This window comes from Heterocephalus glaber, unplaced genomic scaffold (genome assembly GCF_053883595.1).
Source record: "Heterocephalus glaber isolate CG9 unplaced genomic scaffold, H.glaber_assembly_v1.0 deba00001610, whole genome shotgun sequence".
In the NCBI taxonomy this organism is placed as follows: Eukaryota; Metazoa; Chordata; class Mammalia; order Rodentia; family Bathyergidae; genus Heterocephalus; species Heterocephalus glaber.
In genome coordinates, this window is record NW_028258381.1 from 37,866,587 (window position 1) to 37,891,711 (window position 25,125).

The window sequence follows — 25,125 nt, forward strand, 5'->3', positions numbered from 1 at the left end:
TCTCAAATCAGAGACAGTGAACATGTGTTCACATACACATCAAATAGTGTCTACAGAGGCGTCTACGGATCACCTAAGTCTGCCCCCAAACTCCCATTAGCAATCTGTAGTCTACATAGCAAATGTTGTAGCACCTTTATTCCATTTGTCCCAGCAATTTCACAAACACTTTTGTACGCTATGTATAAAATATCACATGTTGGAAAAGACTAAATAGGTAAATTTCCAGTTCAATACAGAGTACAATCTTTCTCGTGGAGGTATGAAGCAATGGGAGTGTGATGCAGACAGACTGTCATCCTTTAAGGCCTCTGCTGCCCCCTGGGCATTGAGTCTTTTTTTTTTTTAATTGCTTAAAATATATGCAAAATGTACTGTTTAAACAATTTTTGTTTGTTTGTGGTAATGCTGAGGATTAACTCTGGTCCTTCACACCGAGCTATATCTCCAGCCCCCCTTTTTTTATTTTTCATTTTGAGACGAGATCTAGCTAACTTACTAATCTGTCTAGGCTGGGCTAGAACTTTCCATCCTCCTGCCTCAGGGTCCCAGAGTGATGGGATTACAGACCCCATGCTGTTGGTTTGTACCTTTGTAAAGTGTAGAGTTGAGTGGCATCAGGTACAGTCAGGCACATTGCGTACATGGCTTCTTTTTCACCAAAATGTCGTATGTGACACGTGGTTGATTGTACATTTGCTGTGGTGTGCAACAACTGCCACCACTCATCTCCAGCAGTTTTCATCACCCTAAACAGACTGTGGCCCAATGAAACATTGACTCCCATGTCCCCTCTTGCAGCCCGGCTGACCACTATTCTCCTTTGTATGAACAGGTCTGGTCTCCTCCTCTGCCTTTCAGTCCTGCAGACTCAGACTACATTTGTCCTCGTGTGTCTGATTTACTTCAATGAATGTGATGTCTTCATGGTTTGACATTGGTGCAAAATATCTCAGAGCTTCCCTCTCTTTGAAGAAATGCGTAACAGCCCAGTGCCTGGGTAGACTCTATTTTATTTTTTGTAGCCATTCATCCATCAAGGGACATTTGGGTGGCTTCTGCACTTGGGTTCTAAGTCTCTTGCTTTTGCTCCATTGCTGGAACCTATTAGTGAGAAGCCTGTCTGCTATTTGAGCTGTCTAAAGGTTCTTTTGTACTTTCCTCCCTTACCTGTTTCTCACCCATTCACACCAAGGATGAGGTTATCAAATCAGTAAATGCAAGATGCTGGGAGTAAGCATCTACTTTCTATGCAGTCCTGAAGCTTTGGACTTGAATGGGGCCACAGAGAGCTTCTAGACATCCTGTAAGTTCCTGGGCAGCTTCCTCTGGGCCCTGGGTCCTCTCTGAGTCCATCACAGATAGGCAAGGCCCTGCTGTGGCAGAAAGCAGATCCCATTATTGGACAAGGCCAGTGGCCAGAAATCCCTGCTCGTCTTCAGTTATAATTTGTATCCATGATGTTTTTAATCATCAGAGCTGACTGGATCCTTCTTTGGCAAAACAGAAGTTTACACTCTCTGTCCTAGGAAACAGGCTACCAATACAGTCTTGTACCACAAGTCAATGTTTGAATGGATTACAGACCATGTATATAATGATAGCCCCATATTATTGTATCACCTAGGGCCATGGTAGATGTCCTAATCTGTTTAAATTATCTGTAGTATTCCTGCAATGATAAACATGCCCAAGGGCACATTTATCAGAACCTACCCATCTGTTATGGCTTGTCTAGATGTCCCCCTAAAGCCTCATAAGGTCATAGGTGGGGCTCTTCAGAGGTGGCTGGATCTAGGGTCTGTGCTGCTGGGATCAAAGATGTGATGCTGGGATTGATTCCTGGTGTGATGCTAGGATTAAGGCTGCTCCACCCTGGGGATATAAAGGACAGAAAGAGCTATTTATCACTTGTAGCTTGCCACTTGCTGTCTTGCCACCTTCTGCCTTCTGCCTGCCATGAACTGTTTCTCTTTTGTGATGTCCCTCTGCCATGACACCCTGCCTTGGAGCCAGCCACTATGGACTGAAACCTCTACAAAGTGTGAGCCAAATAAATCTTTCCTCCTTTAACTTTGGGTGTTGGGTATTTTGTCTCAGCAATGAGAAAAGTAACTAAGACATCATCCCTAAGGTATACATGACTACTAGATCAATATTCTGCCCTCTAATAAGCCAGGCATGGTACTGTGTGCCTGTAATCCCAGCACTCTGGAGGCTGAGGCAGGAGGACTGCCATGAATTCAAGGCCAGCCTGGGCTACATAGTGAGTACAAGGCCAGCCTGAACTGCATAACTAGACCCTGTCTCAAAAAAAAAAAAAAGAATATCCTAACCTCTAGTTAGGTCACAATTCAAGTTCAAATTTGTGTATTTCTCTCTCTCTCCTGGCCACCCCACCTAGATAGATAAAACTAGGCAGTGTCATCTTAAAATGCATTGGTGCCTTGTCTAAAAAGGACTAAACAGGCCATGTTATCTCTGATCTATACTGTCCCCTCTCCACTTCTCTCCTGCTCCTGGGCTGCTTAGTTTAATAAACAATGGGTATAGTTATACAGCAGAGTGCAACAGAAGTGCTTTGTATGTCCTGGAAATCTATTTGCATCTGTTTTATGGATTCCATTTGTTTCCTATGTTGGGATTCCATCATGTTCCTCAGCTCCTCTCTAGATTTATTAATCATGTCTTGCACTAAGGGCACAATTTCTCCTGTTATCTGAGAAATTATTTCTGATTTCATTTTTTCCAGATCCCCTTTTGTTGCCAGTTCAGTGGGTCCAGGTGGTTGAGTATCAGAGGGTTCCATCTCATTTCCCTTTGGGGTTGCTGTAGGTGATCTGGAAGTCTGGTTTTGAGACTTATTTGTGTTTTCTCATTTCGACTGGGGCGGGGGGCTGTTAGCACCTGCACAGATTACCTCCTCTGAGCTGGGTGAGGTGGGACAGGGGCCGGGAGCAGCAGTAGGGATGGTGACCCAAAAGCCCTTTCCTGTGGGCTGGGAGCAGCCGGAGGGATGGTGGCCGGGAAACCCCTTCCTCTGGACCAGGAGCAGTGGGATGGTGGCTCAGAAGCCCCTCCCTCTGGGCCGGGAGCGGTGGGAGGGATGATGGCCCGGAAGCCCCTTCCTCTGGGCCAGGAGCAGCGGGACAGAAGGTGGCCCAAAAGCCCTTTCCTCTGGGCTGGGAGGAGCGGGAGGGATGGTGACCGGGAAGCCCCTTCCTCTGGACCAGGAGCAGTGGGACGACGGCTCAGAAGCCCCTACATCTGGGCCGGGAACAGTGGGACTCAGTACCTTGGTCTGGTGGTCTGGTGTCCTCTGCGCCTTGGTAATGTGGAATCAGGTGGCTGCCTGTCTGCAGTGGGGTGATTCGGTGTCTTCCGCGTGACTCAGGACCTCGGTAGGGCGTGCACAGACCTGCCTGTCTGCAGCGGGCTGATTCAGCATCTTCCGCGTGACTCCCAGAAGTGCTTTGTAAATACCACACTTTCAGCATAAGGACTACATGGAAGAACATTAAAATGCAGATGCCTGGGCCTAGTTTTATAATCTTTAGTTCAGTGGGACTGGTATAGGGTCTGACTTGGAATTCTCTGGTGGAAGAAGGGGACCGGAATCCTTGTAGAGAACAGGGAAAGGGGACGTTACTAGAACCTCTGCAGTGAGTCCTAGTCTCCTGCTAGCCACAGCAGCACAAGGCAAATTAACTTATACAGGAAAGATAGAAAAATGAGACTTTGAGAAGAAGCTGAGCTTTGAGTGTGATCAGTGCTGCTCTGGGCGGCAGAGACGAGAGCCCCCAGCTTACCGCACCTTTATTCAGTACATCAGGAGAAACAGATGTAACAAATGACTTGCAGAGAGTTCAGTACATGGGGAGAAACAAATGGAACAAATGACTCAGGACGGAGAGCTCAGTACATGGGGACAAACAAGGTGTAACAATCCAAGAACAATGAGGAACTGAGTAGATGAGGATTTTGTTCCTCCCAGGATGTCTTCAGCTGGTGTAATCTTGTCCTGGAGAATCACAGCATCACCGGATCACTGAGGTCCCAGTTGTGACCGGGGGCCAAAATGCAATTATGTCTCAAAATGCCAGAGCCGGCCTATAAGCAGGAGAACTAGGCCTAATCAAATGATTTTCCCGTAAAATTATGTAGCATTGCTCCTGACAGATCCTCAGGGAAGAAAAATCACCATTCAAGGAAATGAACTGCTAAGATGCTTGTGGGAAGTGCAGGATGATTGGGCCAGGCCCTTGGGAAGAAGAGAATAGCACTGAAGGAGGACTTCTGCTGCTTCTGCACCAAAGGGAGTCATGAACAGATTTACTGTCCCAACTCAAAGAAATGTAAAAAGAGGGAAAAGTTCATATGACAGGAATTTAGAGCCCTGGGAGAGAGGCCATCCTTGAGAGAGCCAGCTCAGTTGCCAGAGTGGGAGCTTTTAAGCCACTGATCAGGATGGGACCCTCAAAGAGGCAGCAGTGTAACTGACTGGAAGGGACAGAATTGAGAATCAATAGAGACACAGCAGCTGGAGGTCATGTGGCAAAGACCAGAGAGAAGCCAGGTGTAGAGGCTCCAGTCTGGGCTGAGCAAGGTCAGCGGACCATCCACAAGGGGACCTGAGACCATCACCTTTTGTGCCCCTCTTTACCAGGCAGCTTCAAAGGGTCCAAGCATGAATTCCATCCTCCAGCTGCTGCAGAAAAGCACAGGGAGGAAGGTCCATGGGATGGTGGAGTCCTAGTTACTTCATGCCACTGTCAACGTCAGCCCATTGAGGTGAACTTAGGTGCAGGGCCACATCTAGCAGCAGTTAGGGCTGAACAGGAGGGTTCTGGTCACTGAGGCCCTTCTAGGCAGCAGCTGTGGAGAGGCTCACATGGTGCACAGTAGCTGGGGGCCCACAGCATCAGGATGGGCTCAGCACCCAACCTTGTATACTATCAGTACTTAGTATTGAGGAAGGAGCGCTGAGAACAGGGTGGCAACTACACAGCCAAATGGTCAACCTGGTAACCTGCAACAGGGTGGGGTATTTAATCCAGGACCCTCTCACTCTCCCAGAGCTCTGGGAAAGCCATGGAGAATTCAAGGTCTGATGTCATGATGGCAGGCTGAGTCACAGCATGCTCTGATTGAGAATTTGGACATTTCTTCCACATACAAATATGAACAGCTCTTGTTCTTCCCACACTATGTAATTCAGCCTCTGACCTTTTCTCCGATAAACTTGCCTAGCTGCAGTCCCCTAGTGACCTAATTTCCTTCTACTAGGCCTCAACTCTTAAGTTTCCACCTCACAATACCACTACAGGCTGGGGACCAAATCTTTAACACTTGGGTTTTCTTTTTTTAATTTTTTTTTTATTAAATTCTTTTATTGGTACATTGTAGGTATACAACACAATTACATTTCTCATTGGGAATTGTACCTTTACATGAAGCATATTGGTTCTTATTTTTTCCCCATTCCTAGCCCTCCCTTCACCCCCTCCACCCCCTCCACCCTTCCCTATTTACAAAGACTTTATTTCCATTTTTTCCATTTCTCATCATTTTTCCTTTCCCTTCTTTCCTTCCCCCTGCCCCTCCCACTACCCCTACCCCTTTGGACCTTTTCTTCCTATTTTGCATTATCGATTATTCATTCTAATCATTGGTACATTTTAGGTATACAATATAATGACATTCATCATTGGAAATTTGCACCTTTACATAATCTCTCTTGGTTCTTATTTTTCACCCTTGCCCAGCCCTCCCTTCAACCCCTCCATTCCTCCCTATTTACAAAGATTTTGTTCCTATTTTTCCATTTTCTCATATTAATCCCATTCCCTTCTATCCTTTCCCCTAGCCCTCCCACTTCCTTCCCCTTTGCCCCTTTTCTTCCTATTTCACATTACCTATTATACATTTAGTCCTTATTTACACTTTCAGTTTCTCACACCAGAGAAACTATTCGGTATTTATACATGTGTGTCCTATTTATTTCACTTAAGAGTATTGCCTCAATGTGCATCCATTTAGCTATAAATGTCTCTAGTTTCTCATTATTTACGGCTGGGTAGTACTCCATTTTATTAAAAAACCACATTTTCTTTATCCAGCCTCCAGTTGATGGGCATTTGGGCTGTTTCCAAGTTTTAGCTATTACAAACTGTGCTGCTGTGAACATGGGCGCACATATATCACTGTGGTATGAGTCTTTTAATTCTTTGGGGAAGATCCCCAGCAGTGGAATAGCGGGGTCAAATGGGACTTCCAGTCCTAGTTCTTTGAGATATCTCCATACTGATTTCCACAGTGGTTGCACCAGTCTACACTCCCACCAGCAGTGGAGCAGGGTTCCTCTTTCCCCACAGCCCCGCCAGCATTTGTTATTGGTGGATTTCATGATAGCAGCCATTCTTCCTGGAGTGAAGTGGAATCTCGGCGAACACTTGGGCTTTTTGGAGACATTCAAGATCCAAACTAACGCAATTTTATATCATTATAGGAAGCTATCTAAAAATGTTCAGATTTAGAAATGCTAGATTTTTAAAAGGTCTGCCTGTCAATCTGTGCAAAACTATCTTACTGAGACTGGCTAGAAGGTATCTATTTCAAAGGGGTAATAAGGGCAAAACAGTATTGTATAATGTAAGTTGTCAAAGGGAGATATATGAGCAAAAGGTCATTTCTACCTTTCCTTCTAAGCTGACTTAGTTGCGGGATTTCCATTACTTGGCTGTGCGTGTATGATGTGCCTCATTCAGTTTGAGTTTTCACAGATGCTGAAATTTTGTCAGCCTAATAAATGATGTGTCATTTCTCTTGATCACAAAGCATATGGAGCAAATGTGAAACTGTTTCTCTTTGGATTGTGACTATGGTGCTATGGTTAGGAGCAGCAGACGATTTAAAAGGAAATAAAGTTTTGCTTTTCCCCTTGATAAAGGTATGAACTTGGATGGATGATCACCTTGATTACCAGGTGAACTTTGGAGGAGCTATGTGACAACACAGAGCCAATGGCAGTGTATTGCTTTCACCTAGGAAGAGCTGCCCTTTAGCTTAAGACTAGGTATGTGGTGGTGAGGATCTGTGGGCCTGCAGACAGGTGAGGTTTCTCTCTCTTTTGCAGCCCCCTTAGTTTGCCTGTGATGGGGAACACAGTCTCACTTGGTGCTAAGTCCATAGTGAAACTGTTTTCTCCATTTTCTGCATTGGTGAAGAGGATTTCCTGAATTGGTAGGAGTTAGTATTTCTTATTTTCCCTCTACCTGCTTTTAAAAAACAATTTGGCAAGGACATTTGTATTAATTTTTTAAAGGGATAAACCATTGTCCCTACGGTGTCATTTTCTAAAACTGACAGTTTACCTAACGCTAAACAATCTTGGCGAGGTCAGGTAACAGGTATCTGTTTTCTTTCGGTTTTCTGATTCTTCTTTTACAGCTTGTACGCCTTAGTTGTGTGATCCACAAATGCTTTAGTTTCTTTTTCTTTTTCCTTGGAAAACATCTCTGAGCATTTGTGGTACCCTAGAATTTGAGGGAAATGTCTGCTAGCATTTTAGTTAAGGGAACATGATCCTTTCCTTTCGTGTCAGATTTTGGTTACAAGGTCGTAAGGCTTGGAGGGGACTCGGGCTTTAGGACTCAGCCTTGCAGCCCCTTTGTAGATTCCAAGGGACTGGAGACAAACGCGGACTGATGCAGGGCTCAGGAAGGCCTTTGAGCCTGGATAGCGCATGCTAGAAGAGGCAGAGACCTTATGCCGGTCCCTAAATCTGGTGGTGCATAGCCTTTTGGGAAGTAGAGTCCCAGTACTATTCTGTTAAAGACTGCCACGGCCCGGGGACGCGGCCTTCCGGTGCAGGCTTCGCCCAGTGAGCGTGTTTACGCATGCGCGCTGCCTTCCGTCTGCCCTCGTTTCCGGTGCGTACCGAGGGCCGGCTGCTCTGGTCGCTCGGCTTTGGCCTCCGGTGGACGAGAGTTGCGGAACCCGAGGGGCCAGGGACACCTGCGTGGGCGGCACCAGGAGGGCAAGGGCTGTGCGGACCCGGGTCTGCGCGGCTGGGCGGAGGCTCCAGTGGGAACGGAGTGCCGAGCCCGTGGTGGGCCGAAGGGGCCGCAGGGGCCGGGCGGGCGGCGGCGGGACCTGGCGCTGCGGGCGGCAACCTCGGTGGCCCGGCTGACTCTTCGGGACGGTGAGTCCTGGGGGGCAGATCGGGCCCTGACCTAGCATCTCCGGAGAAGCGGGGCCTTCCAGGAGATGGAGGGGGCGGGTCAGCCCCACCCAGAGCCCTCGGGAGCCGCGGATCCTCAGCTGGGAGGGCGTGGGTTTGCGAGCCAGAGGAGGCACGCGTGGGCGAGGGAGGGTGTGGAAAGCTCGGGAGAGATGGCCGGTCCGGGAGCGCGGGGCAGGCCACGCAGGTCGAGGTGCTGTGCCTGGACGAGGTGCACTGGGGAGGAGGCGTCCCTGGCCTCTGCTGTGGGCGTCGGTCTGCAGCCCTCCGTCTCCTCCCAAGGTGTCTGTAAGCATCTGTCAGCCCCTTTGCTCTCTGTCTGCTGAGTCCCTCGGGTCTGTTCTTGTAGACTTCAAAAAGCAGTACAGTGCAGGGCAGGGCAGGTCCCTTGTTGCCTCCACAGGTAGAGGAAGAGATTGGGTCTGAGCAGGTGAGTGAGTCGACCAAGGTCTCAGGCTTTCTGGGCAGGATCGGTGCTAGGACTCAAACTCTCAGACTCGTGTGCCCTCTACTGTATTGCAGTCAAGTTCTAGCGGCTTGACAAAGGATGATTTTGAGCGGCATTATTCAACTTTGTACAAATAAAGTCCCAACCTTAGCACTCTCTTCTTTTATTCAGAGCATCCTGTGGATTTTCTGGGCTTCAGGAGCTAAGAGTCAGTGAAAAAGTAGATGAATGTTGTGTGACAGAATTCTTTTTTTCTCTGTCATGTAATGATGGCAGAGTTCTGTGTTCTTCACCATGAAAATCTCACCCCCTCATTGGCCATGTAACTGTATGTGGGTTATAAACATGCACGTGGGCATTGCTCCTGATTCGTTCTAGTCCTCTGAGGGCCCGTTGGGACAGTCTCCCATAAGGCTGACTTACGGGGAAGTTCCTGGAACTTTCTGGGTAGGTTTTTATGAAGGATACCCCTGCAGTGGTAGGGCAGAGCACACATAATGACACTGCCTGCATTTGTCTCTCCCAGATCTGCCTCCGCTTTTACTCTTCTACATTCTTCCAAGAACAGTTGAAAATGAAGAAATCCTTGGTGAGTTTTTCTATTCATGTGTTTATTCTTTGCTTTGGTTTACAGTATACCCTAGGAGGTGAATAAAGTTTCCAGCTTTAAAGGGGGAAATAGAAATAGGTTTGGTCAGACAAAACAGGGTTGGAATTAGCACCAGGCATTTTTACCTTGCCCATTTATGTAGATAACACAATCACAAATGTGTCCCACCTCCTTGGCATTCATAGCAAAAAAGCACAAAACCATCCATTCCTTGCAATGCATTGATCATAAGCAGAAACATGTTTGTTTTCTCATGGGTTTTAAAGGTATCTTTGATGTAATTGTGAATAGCCTTCCCACTAAACAACCCTTAAACCACTGCTATAGGCGTCTTACTTCTCCTTCATAAATAAGAAAGCGGAGTGTGTTCTGCTCAGGAAGGACTTGATGCACACAACTTTTCTGGTGACCAAAACATTGCTGCCCTGTGGGTGTATTGTTTTTACTGCGCATTCCAGGGATGCACATGGATCATCTGAAGGAACAGTCTTTTCACCCTTAAGGGAGTCTCCATAAATAGTTGATTAGGAAAACAAAGTTGCCAGTGTTGAACTGGGAGGGAAAAGAAGATGGGGAAAACAGGTTTGAGAAAAACCACAAGTAGATTTTTGCCATTTTAAACTGGGGTCATTCACATGAAAAGCAGTGGGACTGGTAGGAAGGCAAGGTGTGCTTCAGCTCCAAGTCTGGGCTGGGAGTCTGGACTGGGAGATGGACAGGGCTGAGCCCATGGCTTTTCCATGTACAGAGCCTACCAGCGGCGGAAGGACTGGGTGGGGCTGCTACTAAGGCAAGAGTGAGAACCAGTGAGGTTGTGGAATGCTATTCACAATGAAGCCCAGGGGCGTAACTGGCCATGAGGTTCAGCCCTGGGCAGGTCCTGGGCCTCCTCAGGATGCGCTTGGTTGAACCTCGGGGTAAATCCTGACTTGCGGGGTTTAGAAAAGAGTTTTTAGAGTCAGATTTGATCTGTTCTTAACTTAGAAATTCTACCCCAAAGGGGAGAAGAGAAATTGGCCCCTTGCTGGAGTGGGAGTTGAGGTCACGATAGGATTCTGTTGTGCGGTAACAGGGACAGCCCAGTGGGGAGTGAACACAGGTGATGGGTGTGAGACTGGAGGCCTCCTGGAGTCAGCCCGGGCAGACAGTTGCTGACTCAGGCCTGGATGTGCAGGGGTGCTGTCTTCCTGTGTACTTCTCTTCACTGGGAAGTAGGTCCTGCCCCACTGAGAGGGAAGCCCTGTGGCGGGGAGCCCTGTGGCCCAGCTGGGGTTCTCTCCTCCTCATTTCCTACAACATGGACAGTTTGCACTTGGGGCCACTCACATCTTGCTTTTCAGCCGGAAGCAGTGGACACCAGTGATTCCCCCATGGACTTGCACCCTGTTCTGTGCCTGGATCCCCAAAGAAGCCTGCCGCCTCTCGCTCCCCTCCTCGCCTAGTGCTTCTCCTCTGTCTTAGCCATTGATGGTGCAGTTCTCCAGATATGGAGATGGGCTTTTAAGAGGCTTTCCTTGGAGGTGCAGTTGACAGAGTAGAAAGGGGTGGTGAAGGGAGTCTGGGTGGTACGTGCCTGGGGTGCCTGGAGTGACAACAAAGCAAAGGTCTGGTTTTCAGTATTGTCAGAATGTCCTGACAGGGCACAGGGATGAGGTGGGATTCCCACAGTGATGGAGGCTTTAGGGGCTGAGGATTTCAGATGTGCAACTGAGTGCCCAGAATAGCCTGGGATGGAGTTGGGGAGCCGAGCAGGGCTCTGGAGGGCCAGTAAGGGACCATGAGATCAGGCAGTAGAGATGAACACTGAGAAGAGCAGCACATCATCAGATAAAAAGATGTAATCATAGATTGACCAGTGTGGAAAGCATGAAATGCTGGGTGTACGGAGGCGGCAGCCAGGGGACTCGGCTTCACAGCTGAGCTCCGAGATCAGGAGTAGAACAGCATTTCAGGGAATCCCAGGCCCAAGAATGTCAGTAGGCTGGGGGTTCTTCATCATGGATGAGGAGGCTCAGGTTTGAGTGTATTCATACATTTTACTTAGAAGCCCTTTTCTTTCACTGACTAGATTATGTTTTAGAGTAATTTTATTTTTTTTTTGGTACCGGGGATCAAACTCGAACTCAGGACCGTATGCTTTCGAGGCAGGAGGTGGCACCACGGAGCTAAATCCCCAGCCCTAGAGAAATTTTCTTATGCAGGTATCACAGAGTTCTCATAGATTCCTCTCCTCACAGCTTCCTATTAGTAACATCTTGGATCAGTGTGGTACAGTTGATAAACCAATATCAATACATTATTTTTATTTCCTAAAGTGAACATGGGCACAGTGGTACACACCTGTAATCTTAGCTACCAGGAGGCAAAGGCAGGAGGACCAGAAGTTCAAAGCCCACCTCAGCCAAAAGAAAAAAATTATTTCCTAAATGTATAGTTTATACTCAGGTCCACTCTGTTTTATAGTTCAGGTTTTGACAAGTTCTGGTGTATCCAATGTCACAGTTTCATCCAGAGCTGTGTCACTGCTTCAGAGACTCTCTTGTGCCCTATGTCTTCATCCCTGCTTCCACTTTGAGTTCCAGCAGCCGCTTATCTTTTTATTGGCTCTCTATTGTCATCTTTCCCAGATGATCATCTAGTTGGAATCACACAGTAAGTAGCTCTTCGGTCTGGCCCTTTTATGTGGAGTGCCCAGTATATCCATGCAACCTTTCTACTGTGTTGTTTTTTTCCTTGTTGATGTGTAAGTAGTGTTACCCGTGGTACTCGTGGTTCATTGGAGGCATGACAAGTACCAGAAATGACAAGTACCAAATTGTTTTGGCTGGAAAGGGTAGCGAATCACGAGGCAGTCAACACCTACAAGTTCTAGTTTTTGTGTCCAGTAACAAATGACGAGTTATCAGGAAAAACTGGTACAAAATACAAAATGCATCAAGGACCTAATTTGATGAGTTTCAAAGCAGCGGAGTACCGAGGTTCAGCTGTACTCTCAGATGTTTATACGTTTTTCCAGTTTGGGTCGTGTTAGTAAACATTTTCTTCCAAGTTGATTTCTCTTTGATTTTACTTTACAGTATTACCATATGACTGTTGAATATTTCCATCCTGAAAAATGAAGTAGTATGTACTTTTAAACATCTCAGGGTGAGAAAGCTTGGCCCAGGTGGGAACACCCACTCTGCTATGTTCTGAACCACAGCTTCTTCATGGGCCTTCTCAGTGCTGGGACTGGGAAGACTCTGTCTGGTTCCTGTTCGTAGTGTTCCCAGCTCCCTCCTGTCTCCAGAGTGCTGCATCCATTGTGTTCCCTGGGTGGCCGCACAGTGGGTGTCCTGAGGTCTGACCTGGGGTCTGCACATCCAACAGCGTCCAGTAACTGGCTGGAGGCCTCTGGCCTACAGTCATGTGGCCTCAGCAGCAGGTCCTGGTGACACATGTGAGGCTGCTGTGACCTTCAGAAGCAAGTGAAGTGAACCACTCTATCTTGTTTACGCTGCAGTCCTCTGAGGAATGTGCCTTTTTCCCTTTGTTTTTACTAAAGGAGTTCCATGGTTTCCCCTGAACTCTTGTCTGCCTGAGCCACTCAGGGGAGTGTGGGATAGGTAAGGGGGGGCTCCCCGCCAGGCAGCAGTAGAGGAGCTGTACACACCAGACACCGAGCCCTGAGGGAAAGGTCCCCAGAGAGCTTCACCGAAGTATCCTTCCTCTCGGGGGCCAGGGTCCTGGCTTCTGAAAACAGAGCGTCTAGTTCTGAGTTCTGTTCTTATGAAACTGTCTTTGGAACATTGTCTCCACAGAGCAGTCTCTGTCCCTTTTTTCTTCCATTGAGATGGGGCCTTGCTGTCTTGCCCAGGGTGGTCTCAACTTCTGGCCTCAAGCAATCCTCCCACCTCAGCCTTCAAGCATCTGGGACTACAGGTGCATGCCCAGTACTATAGGTCACACCCTTGTCTTACGAAACTAACCTAAATCCCTAAATACATTCAGTTCTGATTGATTGGTTGTGTTTCTGAAACCTGTTTTCTTAGTTATTGCCTGCAAAACTTGTTTTGAGCCAGAGGAGCCAGTGCAATTTTTTTTCCTTTGTGAATAAAAATGAACTCAGGCGCAAGATTTAAGCTATCAAATAAAAACTCAGTTTGGAACATCGCAAGAATGGTGCTTTTAGGCAGCCACAGTGTGTTCATTTTATGTGCATTGCAAACAGTAGAAACTTTTTTTTCTTATACTATTATTTTTTTCTCATAAGGCACAATTATAAGCCATAAAAATCACATAATTGCACATTTTATAAAATTATAAATGAAAAACCAGAAAGTTAGAATAAGGGAATGCCTGTTCATGCATTAAAATTTGACGTTTCTTCATGCTTTGCTCCCTCAGTCTTTGCATTTGGTGATGACTTTTAATATATAAGAACTTAAGTGCTGACCTATTTGACTTTTTTGACCTCAAAATAATTTTCCTTTCTTTCAAGTAGCATTTCTTATTAAGCAGTCATTCATTTATTCAGTCACCAATGCAAGAATTCTTCTAATTACTGAGATACTAAATGAATTAAATATTCCTTCCCCAGCAAGCTGACTTAGGGTCCCTTGGTAGGAAAGACTCAAATGTGTAGATTATGTAAAATCTACCGAGGAGAAGTGTGAATGGAATGGTGCGTCCACCCTAAGTATGTTTTAGTTTCTAGTAACGAGAATGTCATGTCCCTGGGCTTGTTTCTGTTTGTTTGGTGAGATGGGGTCCCGCTGTGTAGTTGTCCTAGCACCTGGAGCTGAGGGACAACCTTAGTGTCCTGGATGCCCTGCCAGTAGGACCCTTGCTGCACGCATGGGTGGCTGCACACAGAAAAGCCAGAATGCTCAGAAATGTTGGTTTATCGCTGGCCTTTCTTCCCCACCTTTATTGATTTATTTATTTTTAAATTTTTTAAATTTTTTTTTTGGTACCAGGGATCGAACTCGGGTCCTTGCGCTTGCGCAGCAGGCGGCAAAACCACTGAGCTAAATCCCTAGCTCTTCCCCACCTTTTTACCTGTCCTGCCTCTGTGTTTTGCTGAAATCATCTGAAGCCTTTCTTTTTTCCATTTGATGATCCTTTCGGGGCAAGTGCATAAAACTCAACAGCTAATTAACCTTCCGGTTGCTTAAACTTCTAGTTTTTGTTTGGTTGTGTTTTGTTTTCTGTGGTGCTAGGAGTTGAACTGATGGCCTTGTACATGTTAGGCAAATGCTCTACCACTTAGCCACGTCCCCAGCCCTTTTATTTTGAGACTCACTAAGTTGACCAGGCTGGGCAGCTTCCAGTTTTTCTGCCTCACCCTCCCAAATAGCTGGGATTATAGGGGTTCACCACTGTGCCTGGCTCTTTCTGTCTTCTATGGTTAATTTTTAGTCCTATCTTGGAAACTGATAACACACGGTATTCAGCAATATCAATAGATACCATTGGTGAGTACACATCATGTCCAGGAAGCTGTGTTAAGTGCCTTCCCACAGAGCCCCCATTTCCTACTGGTGTTGTATGTACTCTGTGACAGGGACCATTGTCACTTTATTGTAGAAATGATGATACTGAAGGAACTAGTTGTAGTACTGATATATTTGTGAATGGGACAGGTTTATTCAAAAGACACACATTTCAAGATGGAGTTTTATCAGTTTTCCTGTAGTTATCTGTCCTTCTCTGGAGTGTGGTTCTCCTTTCATGGAATGTGTAAATGGAAAGAAAGGGGATTCAGGTTTCCCACCCAGAATTGGGAACAGCCAGGCCAAGCTATTACCAATAGCTCATGTGCCAGGCTACAAGCTTACCCTGCAGTAAGACGGAAAACTAGGCTGAGGATGTAGCTCAGTGGTAGAGTGCCTGCTCTTACATGTGTGAGGCCCTGGGTTCAGTTCCTAGAACCACAAAACAAAGCAAAAGACAGAAAACTAGTATGAAAGTTGCTTGCCTTGCTTATTGCTTTGTTGATTGTGGCAAGGCTTGGAGAGCAGTTCCAGCAGGAGGAACTGGCTTGGACAGGAATAGCAATTGAATTTCAGGTATATTGAGTTTAAGGTCTGCGACACAAGTATCTGAAGTTTAGGAGAGAGGCCTAGACTGGTGATAGAAATTTGGGAAATGCTGGTACAGAGATGACGAATTAACCATGATGCCAGGCAGGCTCACAATCAAAACAGCAAGTATGTACAGCAAAGAGAAAATGAACAGAGACTGAGCCCCAGGGCATCCACCTGCAGGGTAACTTGGAAAAGAGAGAGGTGCCTGAGAAGGAGTGGCTGGGAAGTAAGGGGAGAAGCAGCACCGATTATAGAATGCATCCCGGGATCTGCTGAGTCCCCACAGACCTGTGTTCCTCCAGGGCTGTACCACCTGGTTAGACTTCCTCATGGCTAAGATTGCTCCTGGCTCACAGGACAAGCCCAGTATTTTCTTTATCGTAATGTATATGCATGAGCCCTGTGGCAGTGTGTCTGAGATGTGTGTTTCCTTCCACAGTCTAACATAGGATATACAGTATTCACAATGAACTTTTCCGGTGATGGTGAGAACATCTTATCCCTGTGTGCCTTTTCCGCATCACCTGATTTGGGTCACTCTGCCACTACAGGGGCCCTTATCATTCAAGGATGTGGCTGTGGACTTCACCCAGGAGGAGTGGCAGCAGCTGGATGCTGATGAGAAGACAACATATAGGGATGTGATGCTGGAAAACTACAACAACCTTGTCTCTGTGGGTGAGGACAGCTTGCTCTCTCAGTTACTAAAATCCATGGAATTTCTCTCAGATTTAATGGCTTTAACTTTGAATTTGGTGTGACAAAGGTGAGTGCTATATTTGGAACACCAGGCAGGGCACATTGGTGGTCTTGACCTCTCTAGTGAAAGCTTTGATTTTCATCAAGCACCAGGGTACTTGTGTAGCACAGCAGCATTCACCCCACACAAGGAGACCCTGCAGCCAAGCAGCCAGGCTCAAGTTCTCTTTCATTTCTCATTAACAGGGTGTCACATTATCAAACCGGATGTTATCATCAAGTTGGAACAAGGAGAAGAGCCATGGATAGTAGAAGGAGCATTCCCACCTCAGAGCTACCCAGGTGTGTTAGTGGAGGCAGAGAGGAGATTGGTAACTGCGGAATGTTTCTCCTAGGAACTTTCTGATGGTCCCAAACCTTTTGAAGTGACTAAAGATAGTTATTTTATGCTGTAGGTACCTGACTCTCACTCCCAAAGACATCTTCCTTCCCCATACAAACATGCTTATGGAGCTTTGCCCTGCTTACCACTGCCCAGGATCCTTCTTCATCTTCAACCTTGGGACTTTCCCCAATCTGCTAGCATTTTCAGTAACCCATTATCATAGATCCCTTTTGTTTTTAGGTATTTATAAGTTTTTTTTTTTTAAATGTGGCTTTTAAGGGCCAGGGATTTAGCTCAGTGGCGCTGCCACCTGCCTTGCAAGCACAAGGTCCTGAGTTTGATCCCCAGCACCAAAAAAAATGTAGCTTTTATGTTATTAACTTTGGTTTTTGTTTTTTGGGGGGTTTTTTTGGGGGGGGTGTCCTTTATTTTGAAATGCCTCAGACTTGTTACTATGCCCAGTTCCACTTTTCCTTTTCTTTCTTTGAAAGATTCCAAAATCCCCATCTGCCTAAAAGAGTAGATTCTGACCGCTTCATTGGCATGTGTGATTGTACTTCATTTGATGGTGCTGGTCCTTCCTGAAATCCAGCCCTCCTGAAGTTTGGTGACAGCAGTAACTGGGTCTCCCTTTCTTCCTAAGTGCTCATTTTTATCAGCTCTTACTGTTTTATTCCTAGTGGCTTAAATAGTGTCCTGTCACAGCAGCTGCTTACTGAGCATTATATACATAAATGTTTGAATTGTCCTTCCCTCCTCCAGAAATGTCTTGCAAGGATCTGTTTCCACCTGCTGTCATTTCCTTGTTTTGTGAGTTCCTCAAAGGGCTTCTCCAGCTTTGAGTCTGTCGGTTTTTTGTTTTTATACTGCACACTAAAATTGACATTTCTGTCATCATTCTATAGACCTAGTGTTTTTTGTGACTACAGAGCTTGTCTTGTTCTCATATATCTGAAAACTGATTGTGAACTCTTCCAAATTATAATTACCCAACATCTTCCTCCCTTCCCTTACTAAATTACAGTAATTTCCCTATAATAGTCCTTGTAGAATCAATAAAAATATCCACTGCTCAGCAGGCATTACTGATCTCTACAAGATGGATGGGTTTTCTCTTTTTTGAGGTTATTTTTTTCTTCCTTGTACTAGGAATTAAACCCAGGCCTTCTCACTGAGCTACATCCTCAGCCTTATTTTTGTTTTTTATTTTGAGACAGGGTCTTACGAAGTCACTAAGTTGCCCAGGCTGGGCTCATACTTATGATCCTCCTGCTTCAGCCTTTCAGAGGCTGGGATTATAGGAACATGCCAACAGAGGTATCTTAATCCTCTGTGTACTGTTTCCTTTGAGTACTGTTCTTTGTCATGCCTGGATTGCTATGAATCCTGATTGGATTTGCAAAGTGTCTTCCTTTGAAGTCTCTGGTTGATCTTATGCCTAGCCTGACAAAAGACAGCCTCTCCCAGTCATTATGGCTTCCATGAGGGGAATTAACTTCTGCACCCTCAAGGGTCACCACAGTATTAGCCCTGTACTGCCTGGGAGAAGTAATTTCCCCAAACACTCACTGAGCTCATTTGGTCCACACTCTTAAAGTCTTCTCTTCTTCAGACTTTCATCCTGTGGCTTCATGTGTTGTGGGCGTGGCCTGTGCTTTCCAGACAACATGTTTTTAAGTCTGAGCTCAAATTTCCAGCCTCTGTGAAGTTTGGTTTCTTTCTGACTCTTGGGATTACTACACTGTTCTTTCTTTCCACTCTAGTTCCACCCAGGCCAAAAAACTGAAAGTTCCATGTGATCAAGTAATCTGGACTCTAATAGGATATAGATTTTGCTTCAGTTTTTTGGTTTCCTGGATTATAGTCCTATAAAGAAAAGCACATGTTGTTTTCCCTCAATACAGTCACATAGAGTAGTTATTTGTTTCTTTGATTGAGGAACCAGGAAGGTCAAAGGACTTTCTTGTCCATTCTTTCAGAACTACGCATAGGCAATTATTTCTGAATACACATTCCTGAGTCACATGCCTGTGTACTTTGCAAGTACCAAAAAAATCCTGTATGATTCAGATTAAGAACAACTTCTCTAATTTCAAAGGAAAAAGGAAACAGTCGTACTTCTAGGCCAGTAGTGGTGAACCTATGGCACAAGTGCTGCAGCGGGCTGTTTGTACCATTGAAAGCCCTAAAAGATTCGCTGTTCCAGGAGATAGGTTTTGGCTATCTGGGAACAGAGCTGCCTGAGATCATTGAAAACTTAGCATATTACCTGGAGTGCTGACGTTCTCATACAAGGCTGAGTCATACTGTGCTAAAATGATTTTATGGACAGTGCTTGTTTTTAACTTCAAGGGAAAATGGAGTTAATTGAGGTAAGAGAATTTGGAAGCATGGAAATCTCTTTTAAAGACAGGCTTTAAGTAGCCAGAGGCAAGAAGTCAAGTAAAGGGAGTGAAATATAAGAGCCAAGATCTGCGGCTGCAGCTGTGTGGGGCTTGTTATCAGCACCACAGCAATCTCAGCAGGAGGCGGTGGCACCTGAGATGCTGATCTGACTATGCCGGGCTTCCTGTGACCCAGGAGTGTGAAGTTCTCATCACCTTCTCTAAAACCAAGCCCTACTTGGGTGTATCTTATGACTCTTTTCATACAACAAATAGTTTGTTTTTTGTGGGACAGAATAATTTTAGTGATGACTCATCCTAGCTTGAAGTCATTGTGAATCCAGGTAGTGAAAAAGTATTTTTATTGGTCCCCCCCCATTTTATCTGTTGTTTGGGGGCAGTAGATTCAGGGAAGCTATGGATTCAAGACACTAAGGTTACCATCGTTTTACTTGGTGTGAATGACAGCCAGGCCAATAGTCAGGTTCACTCCAGAAGTTCTAAAATGAATGAAAATGAAAGCCAGCCTTGTGGGAGCAGGTTGAGGGATCTGTCCTTAAGGCTTAAACCCTAACAAACTCCCATGCACAGTTAAGTGGTGACGGTGTGTCCAGCACAGGAAAAATAATTGCTCAACCTGCTGAGCATATTCTGGTTTTTGCCAAAAGTTCTTCTGACTGCCTCGCTAACTGGAGTAGGCCACAAGACCCCTGGAGGTCAGGCTGTCACCTCCACGTGACAGGTGGGTGCTGCCCACAGAGGCTGCCTGTCGCTCACTTGGTCACCTCACCCAAGTTCTGCTCCACTGTCCAGATAGGAACAAAAGGAATTGCACATTAGATGAGTTCAGTACTGAATCACAGAATATTTAAAAATTTTGAACTTTTGGAAGGGTGGCCTGCTCTCTAGACCACATAGGCTTCCTATTGGACACAGATGTTCCAAGACTTTCCTTCCAAGTGAGGTAGAGTTTAGAGGAGGAACCCTAGTCACTCGTTCTAAACATGAAGAAATTGGGCCGGGGATTTAGCTCAGTGGTTCCGGCGCCTGCCTCGAAAGCGCAAGGTCCCAAGTTAGATCCCCGGTACCAAAACAAACAAACAACAAAAAAAATGAAGAAATTCAGGTATAAATTTATTTGGCACTACTGTGTGGAATGGAAAAAAGCTATAAAGTAGTGTGAGAGATGCAGAATAGTCAAAGTGCTGCCTTAAAATCTTGGCATGAGAGGACAGTGCCTTAGGTGGCAACTTACCTCTCCCAAGGAGACATGAATGATGCAGAGCCAAGTGTCATTCACCTCCAAGCCGAGCTCTCTTGCTGCCCCATGAGTCTGCCCGTCCTGAGTCCCTTCATACCTCCCTCAGCTGTCCCCTCAACATCCTTTGTCTATCACTCATTGTGTCTGTATCTCACCTCTACAGCCAGTCCTGAGCAAAATATTACAAAGTACCAAATATCAAAGGTGCTGTGTTTTTGTTAGTTTACTTTCTCCACTACTGGAGGGTTGAGTTTTATTCTGAACACCAGAGTGAGGGAGAAGGCACTTTCGTATCTGTCCATGAAGCTAGCACCTGCCCCCGATGAGCTGCTGCATACCAGTCTCATTCTGTACCTTGGGCTGGAGGATACACAAAAGTTGGTTCCTTTTGCCTTTTTTAGATGAAGCCTGGCAAGCTGATGACCTGATGGAGAGAGTCCAGCAAGATGCAGATATGTTCTTCATCAATAAAACCCTGGTTGAAGAGAGAGGTAACGTTTCTGGTAAAGCTTTTAATGCAAAAATGAGCCCTGTTCCTTCAAGAAAAATAGCCTCTAAATGTGATGCCTGTGAAAAGAGTTTAACGTCTGTTTCAGAATACATTAGTAGTGATGGAAGCTATGCAAAAATGAAACCTGATGAATGTAGTGGATGTGGAAAATCACTCCTCCACGTTAAACTTGAGAAAACACATCCAGGAGATGAGTATGGAGGAACTTATACCATAAATGAAGAGAGTATTTATCAGAAAGTACGTATTCTGGAGAAACCTTTTGAATACATCGAATGCCAGAAAGCCTTCCAGAAGGACTCAGTTTTTGTTAATCACATGGGGGAAAAGCCCTATAATTGGAATGAATCCGAAATAGCCTTTCTCCAGATGTCAGACCTCAGTGGCCATCAGAGACCTCACGTGGACATGAAGTCCTATGAATGTCGGGAATGTGGGAAGTCCTTCTGTAAAAAGTCAAAATTCATTATTCACCAGAGGACTCACACAGGAGAGAAACCTTATAAATGTAACCAGTGTGGGAAGTCTTTCTGCCAAAAGGGAACGCTCACGGTACACCAGAGAACCCACACAGGGGAGAAGCCCTACGAATGTAACGAATGCGGGAAAAACTTCTACCAGAAGCTACACCTTATCCAACACCAGAGAACTCATTCGGGAGAGAAGCCCTATGAATGCGGTTATTGTGGGAAATCCTTCTGCCAGAAGACGCACCTCACACAGCACCAGAGGACACACTCAGGGGAGAGGCCCTATGTGTGTCACGACTGTGGCAAGACCTTCTCCCAGAAGTCAGCACTTAACGACCACCAGAAGATTCACACAGGTGTGAAGCTGTACAAGTGCAGTGAGTGTGGCAAGTGCTTCTGCCGCAAGTCCACACTCACTACCCACCTGAGGACACACACAGGCGAGAAGCCGTATGAGTGCAACGAATGTGGGAAGTTCTTCTCACGTCTCTCGTACCTCACTGTGCACTATCGCACCCACTCTGGGGAGAAGCCCTACGAGTGTGCTGAGTGTGGGAAAACCTTCTACTTGAACTCGGCCCTGTTGCGGCACCAGAGAGTGCACACGGGAGAGAAGCCATATGAGTGCAGTGAGTGTGGCAAGCTCTTCTCCCAGCTTTCCTACCTCACCATCCATCACCGGACACACTCTGGAGTGAAGCCCTACGAGTGCAGTGAGTGTGGGAAAACCTTCTACCAGAACTCCGCCCTGTGCAGACACCGCAGGATCCATCGAGGAGAGAAGCCCTACGAGTGCTACATCTGTGGGAAGTTCTTCTCTCAGATGTCCTACCTCACCATCCACCACAGAATCCACTCAGGAGAAAAGCCCTATGAGTGTAGTGAGTGTGGGAAAACCTTCTGCCAGAACTCAGCCCTTAACAGACACCAGAGAACACACACAGGTGAGAAAGCCTATGAATGCTACGAGTGTGGGAAGTGCTTCTCCCAGATGTCCTATCTCACCATCCATCACCGGATCCATTCCGGAGAGAAGCCCTTTGAATGTAATGAGTGTGGTAAAGCCTTCTCTCGGATGTCATACCTCACTGTGCACTACAGAACCCATTCAGGAGAGAAACCCTATGAATGTACTGAGTGTGGGAAGAAATTCTACCACAAGTCAGCATTCAATAGCCATCAGAGAATCCATAGGAGAGGGAATGTGAGTGTAGTTGATGTGGGACAGCTTCTCTGAAGTCAGACCTCAGACAGCCCTTTCAATACAATGAGCAAGAAACTCCTACCGGAAGTCAAACACTACTGTACAGTTGGCTCTGTATCCATGGGTTCTATATCTGGATTCAACCACTCAGAAATATTTGGTAAAAAAATTGTACCTGTACTGAGTACATGAAGACTTTTCTTGTTATTCCCTAAATAATACAGTATAACAACTATTTGCATTGTATTAGTTATTATAAGTAACCTAGAGGTGATCTGAACTGTATGGGAGGATTACATAGATTATATGCAAATACTACACAGTTTTACCAAAGGGCCTAAGCATCTACAGATGGAATTGGAGGGAGCAGGTCCTGGAACCAACACCCACTCCCAGCCCAACCTCATAGAGAAGAGGCACTGCATCTGAGAGCTCACGCAGGTGAGTGTGAATAAGCCCCATGCATTAGTCATCATCGGCATTCACAGGCAGAAACCATGATTGTACCAAGACCATATGACTTGTTAAATACTAGACTATATCGGAGTAGGAATATATAAATACTTAGAATATATGTTTGTGTGTGTGTGTGAGTGAGTGAGAGAGTGTGTTTCACCTAGGATTCAAACTGCTTTGCATATCAGGGAATTCTGTTAGTTTAAGGAATGTGGAAACATACTCTTTTGGAAATTGTTAATACTAAAAGACAATTCTGGTGTAAAAACAAACTTGTAAAAAAAAAAAAGAAAGAAAGACAAGATAGCTGCTGTTCCCGAGTTCGATCCCCGATACCAAAAAAAAAAAAAAAAAAGATACCTGCTGTAAACAAACACACGCTTTGTATAAACAGGAGATGTAAAATCATCAGGATAGATAAAATCATCAGGATAGATGATTTTAAGTCTGCAGCATTAAATTCCTATATAAACAGTTCCCAAGGAAGACAGGATGAGGGGGTTGTTTTTTAGTATGTTACATTCAGGAATTGTATGTTCAGCATTGTATCCTTATGAATTTGTAACTCATATTGTAAGATAACTCATTCCAAGTCACATTTACACGTTAATACTTTAGTATGCACTGTCATTGAAATAACCTTTGGTAAGTATAAAGTATATTTGTAATCTTCCCTGGTATTTATAAATATGCACTTGATCATTGTTAGTGAACTACATGATCCATTAAAAAAGCAATTTTTTAAATAAAATAATGTCTTCAACTATAGATGACTCAGCAAAAGAGATAGATAAATATTATAAAATAGATTTTTAAAAATCCTACATAGATGATTTTAAATTGCTAAGCCAGAATTCTCCAGGAGTGAGAAATAGCTTTAGTACTTACTGCACTCTGCACAACTAAAAAATGTACTCAAAATATTACTATTTCTGTTTTTTAATCTATTTTTTATTTGGAGGTTTATTTGAGTGTGTATGGAGCACAGGGACTGAATAACATCGGAGTTAATTGTCTTTCTGGTCTGATAGTGTTTGTGAGCACTTGCTCTGCTCATTTATGAAGGAAGTGAGGACACATCCTAGGAGCTTGTAGCAGAATTTGTTGTGTGACTCCCCCAGTCACTGTCCTTACTTTGCTGGCAGAGTCTGGTTTCCCACTGCTCCTCAGGGTCAAGAAGTAAATCCTGGTTAGTTTGGATAAGTAATGATAATCCATTTTCACTGCCAGCAGTTGCTGTCAAATGGTTATAGGACCCAAGTCTAAACAAATGAACAAACACACTTGACAGGTTATTTCTGGAAAAAGTTTCCTCAAAGGTTCAAGGACTCAGGCAACACGAAGAAGAGTCTTTTTGTGAGAATGACTTTGTCTGGATGTGGTTCCTGGTAGTGTCTTCCAGCAAGGGCTATGGTTTGTTCATGACCTTCACAGAAAGACTGGAAGATTCTGGAACTCGGACGATGGAGTCACTGACCCACAGAACCAACCAGCCTTGAGGCCTGATGTCTGGACTGTTTCTTTTGTGAGAGATTATATTTATTTTTAAGCCAGTTGACTTAGAATGCTCTGTTGCTAATGACTGAAGACATTCTGAAACAGTTACACTTTTGTAGGAGTTATGCAATTTAGAAGTGGACTTCAGGTAAATCACTTATTCTGAGGTGTTGATACAGAGATCTTATTTTCTGTAAATTGTGATGTAAATAGTTTGAGCATTGGAAATCAACTTGAGATAATTAAATGTTTATGCCTCCTTGAACTGTCCTATCATTGACCTGCAAAATTACATTTTTTTAGTGTATGAAATAAATTTTGTTAGAGGTAATTAATTCGTGGATTATTACTATTAGTTGGCAATATATGGTGTGAGGTAAGGTTCTAATTTTACTTTTAATGATTGGCATTATGCCGTACAGCATTTGAATAACTTACCCCTTTATACCACTGAGCTGAAATGTTGTGTTTTTCACAAATACCACACATGGCTCCCGTTTCTGTTGCACAACAGTTTTTTTTCCATAGTCTTCTGATTGTGATTATGTTACATAACAGTAATGAAAAGTCTGGGCAGGGGATTTAGCGTAGTGGTTTCGCCACTTGCTGTGCAAGTGCAAGGACCTGAGTTCGATCCCCGGTACCAAAAAAAAAAAAAAAAGAAAAGTCTTGTTACTTGTATAGTTGATTATGTAACTTGGGGTCAGAACCAAAAGTTCGAGTATATGTGTTGGAATGATTATCTACAAAGGTTTCTCACACCAGTATATTATAGCTTACTTACACAATATAGGCTTTAAGAAAAATAAAGTAAAAGGAATACATGATGTTAATACTAGGGCCACATTCTCAGGCCAAGTTTGCCCCTCTCCTTCCCTGTCTTCTGTATC

General features: G+C 45.0%; 1 protein-coding gene across 2 annotated transcripts; it reads left to right on the forward strand.

The window, feature by feature from the left end:
• Positions 1-7,904: 7,904 nt before the first annotated feature.
• Znf12 (zinc finger protein 12) lies at positions 7,905-24,566 on the forward strand. 2 transcript variants are annotated; one of them, XM_004840425.3, is made up of 5 exons: positions 7,905-8,203; positions 9,217-9,279; positions 15,920-16,046; positions 16,314-16,409; positions 20,499-24,566. In XM_004840425.3, the coding sequence occupies exons 2-5, from the start codon at positions 9,265-9,267 to the stop codon at positions 22,313-22,315; spliced, it is 2,055 nt and encodes a 684-aa protein (XP_004840482.2). In that variant the 5' UTR covers positions 7,905-8,203; positions 9,217-9,264; the 3' UTR covers positions 22,316-24,566. The 2 variants fall into 2 exon arrangements, with proteins under 2 accessions (XP_004840482.2, XP_004840483.2); XM_004840426.3 differs by lacking the exon at positions 16,314-16,409.
• Positions 24,567-25,125: the final 559 nt, after the last annotated feature.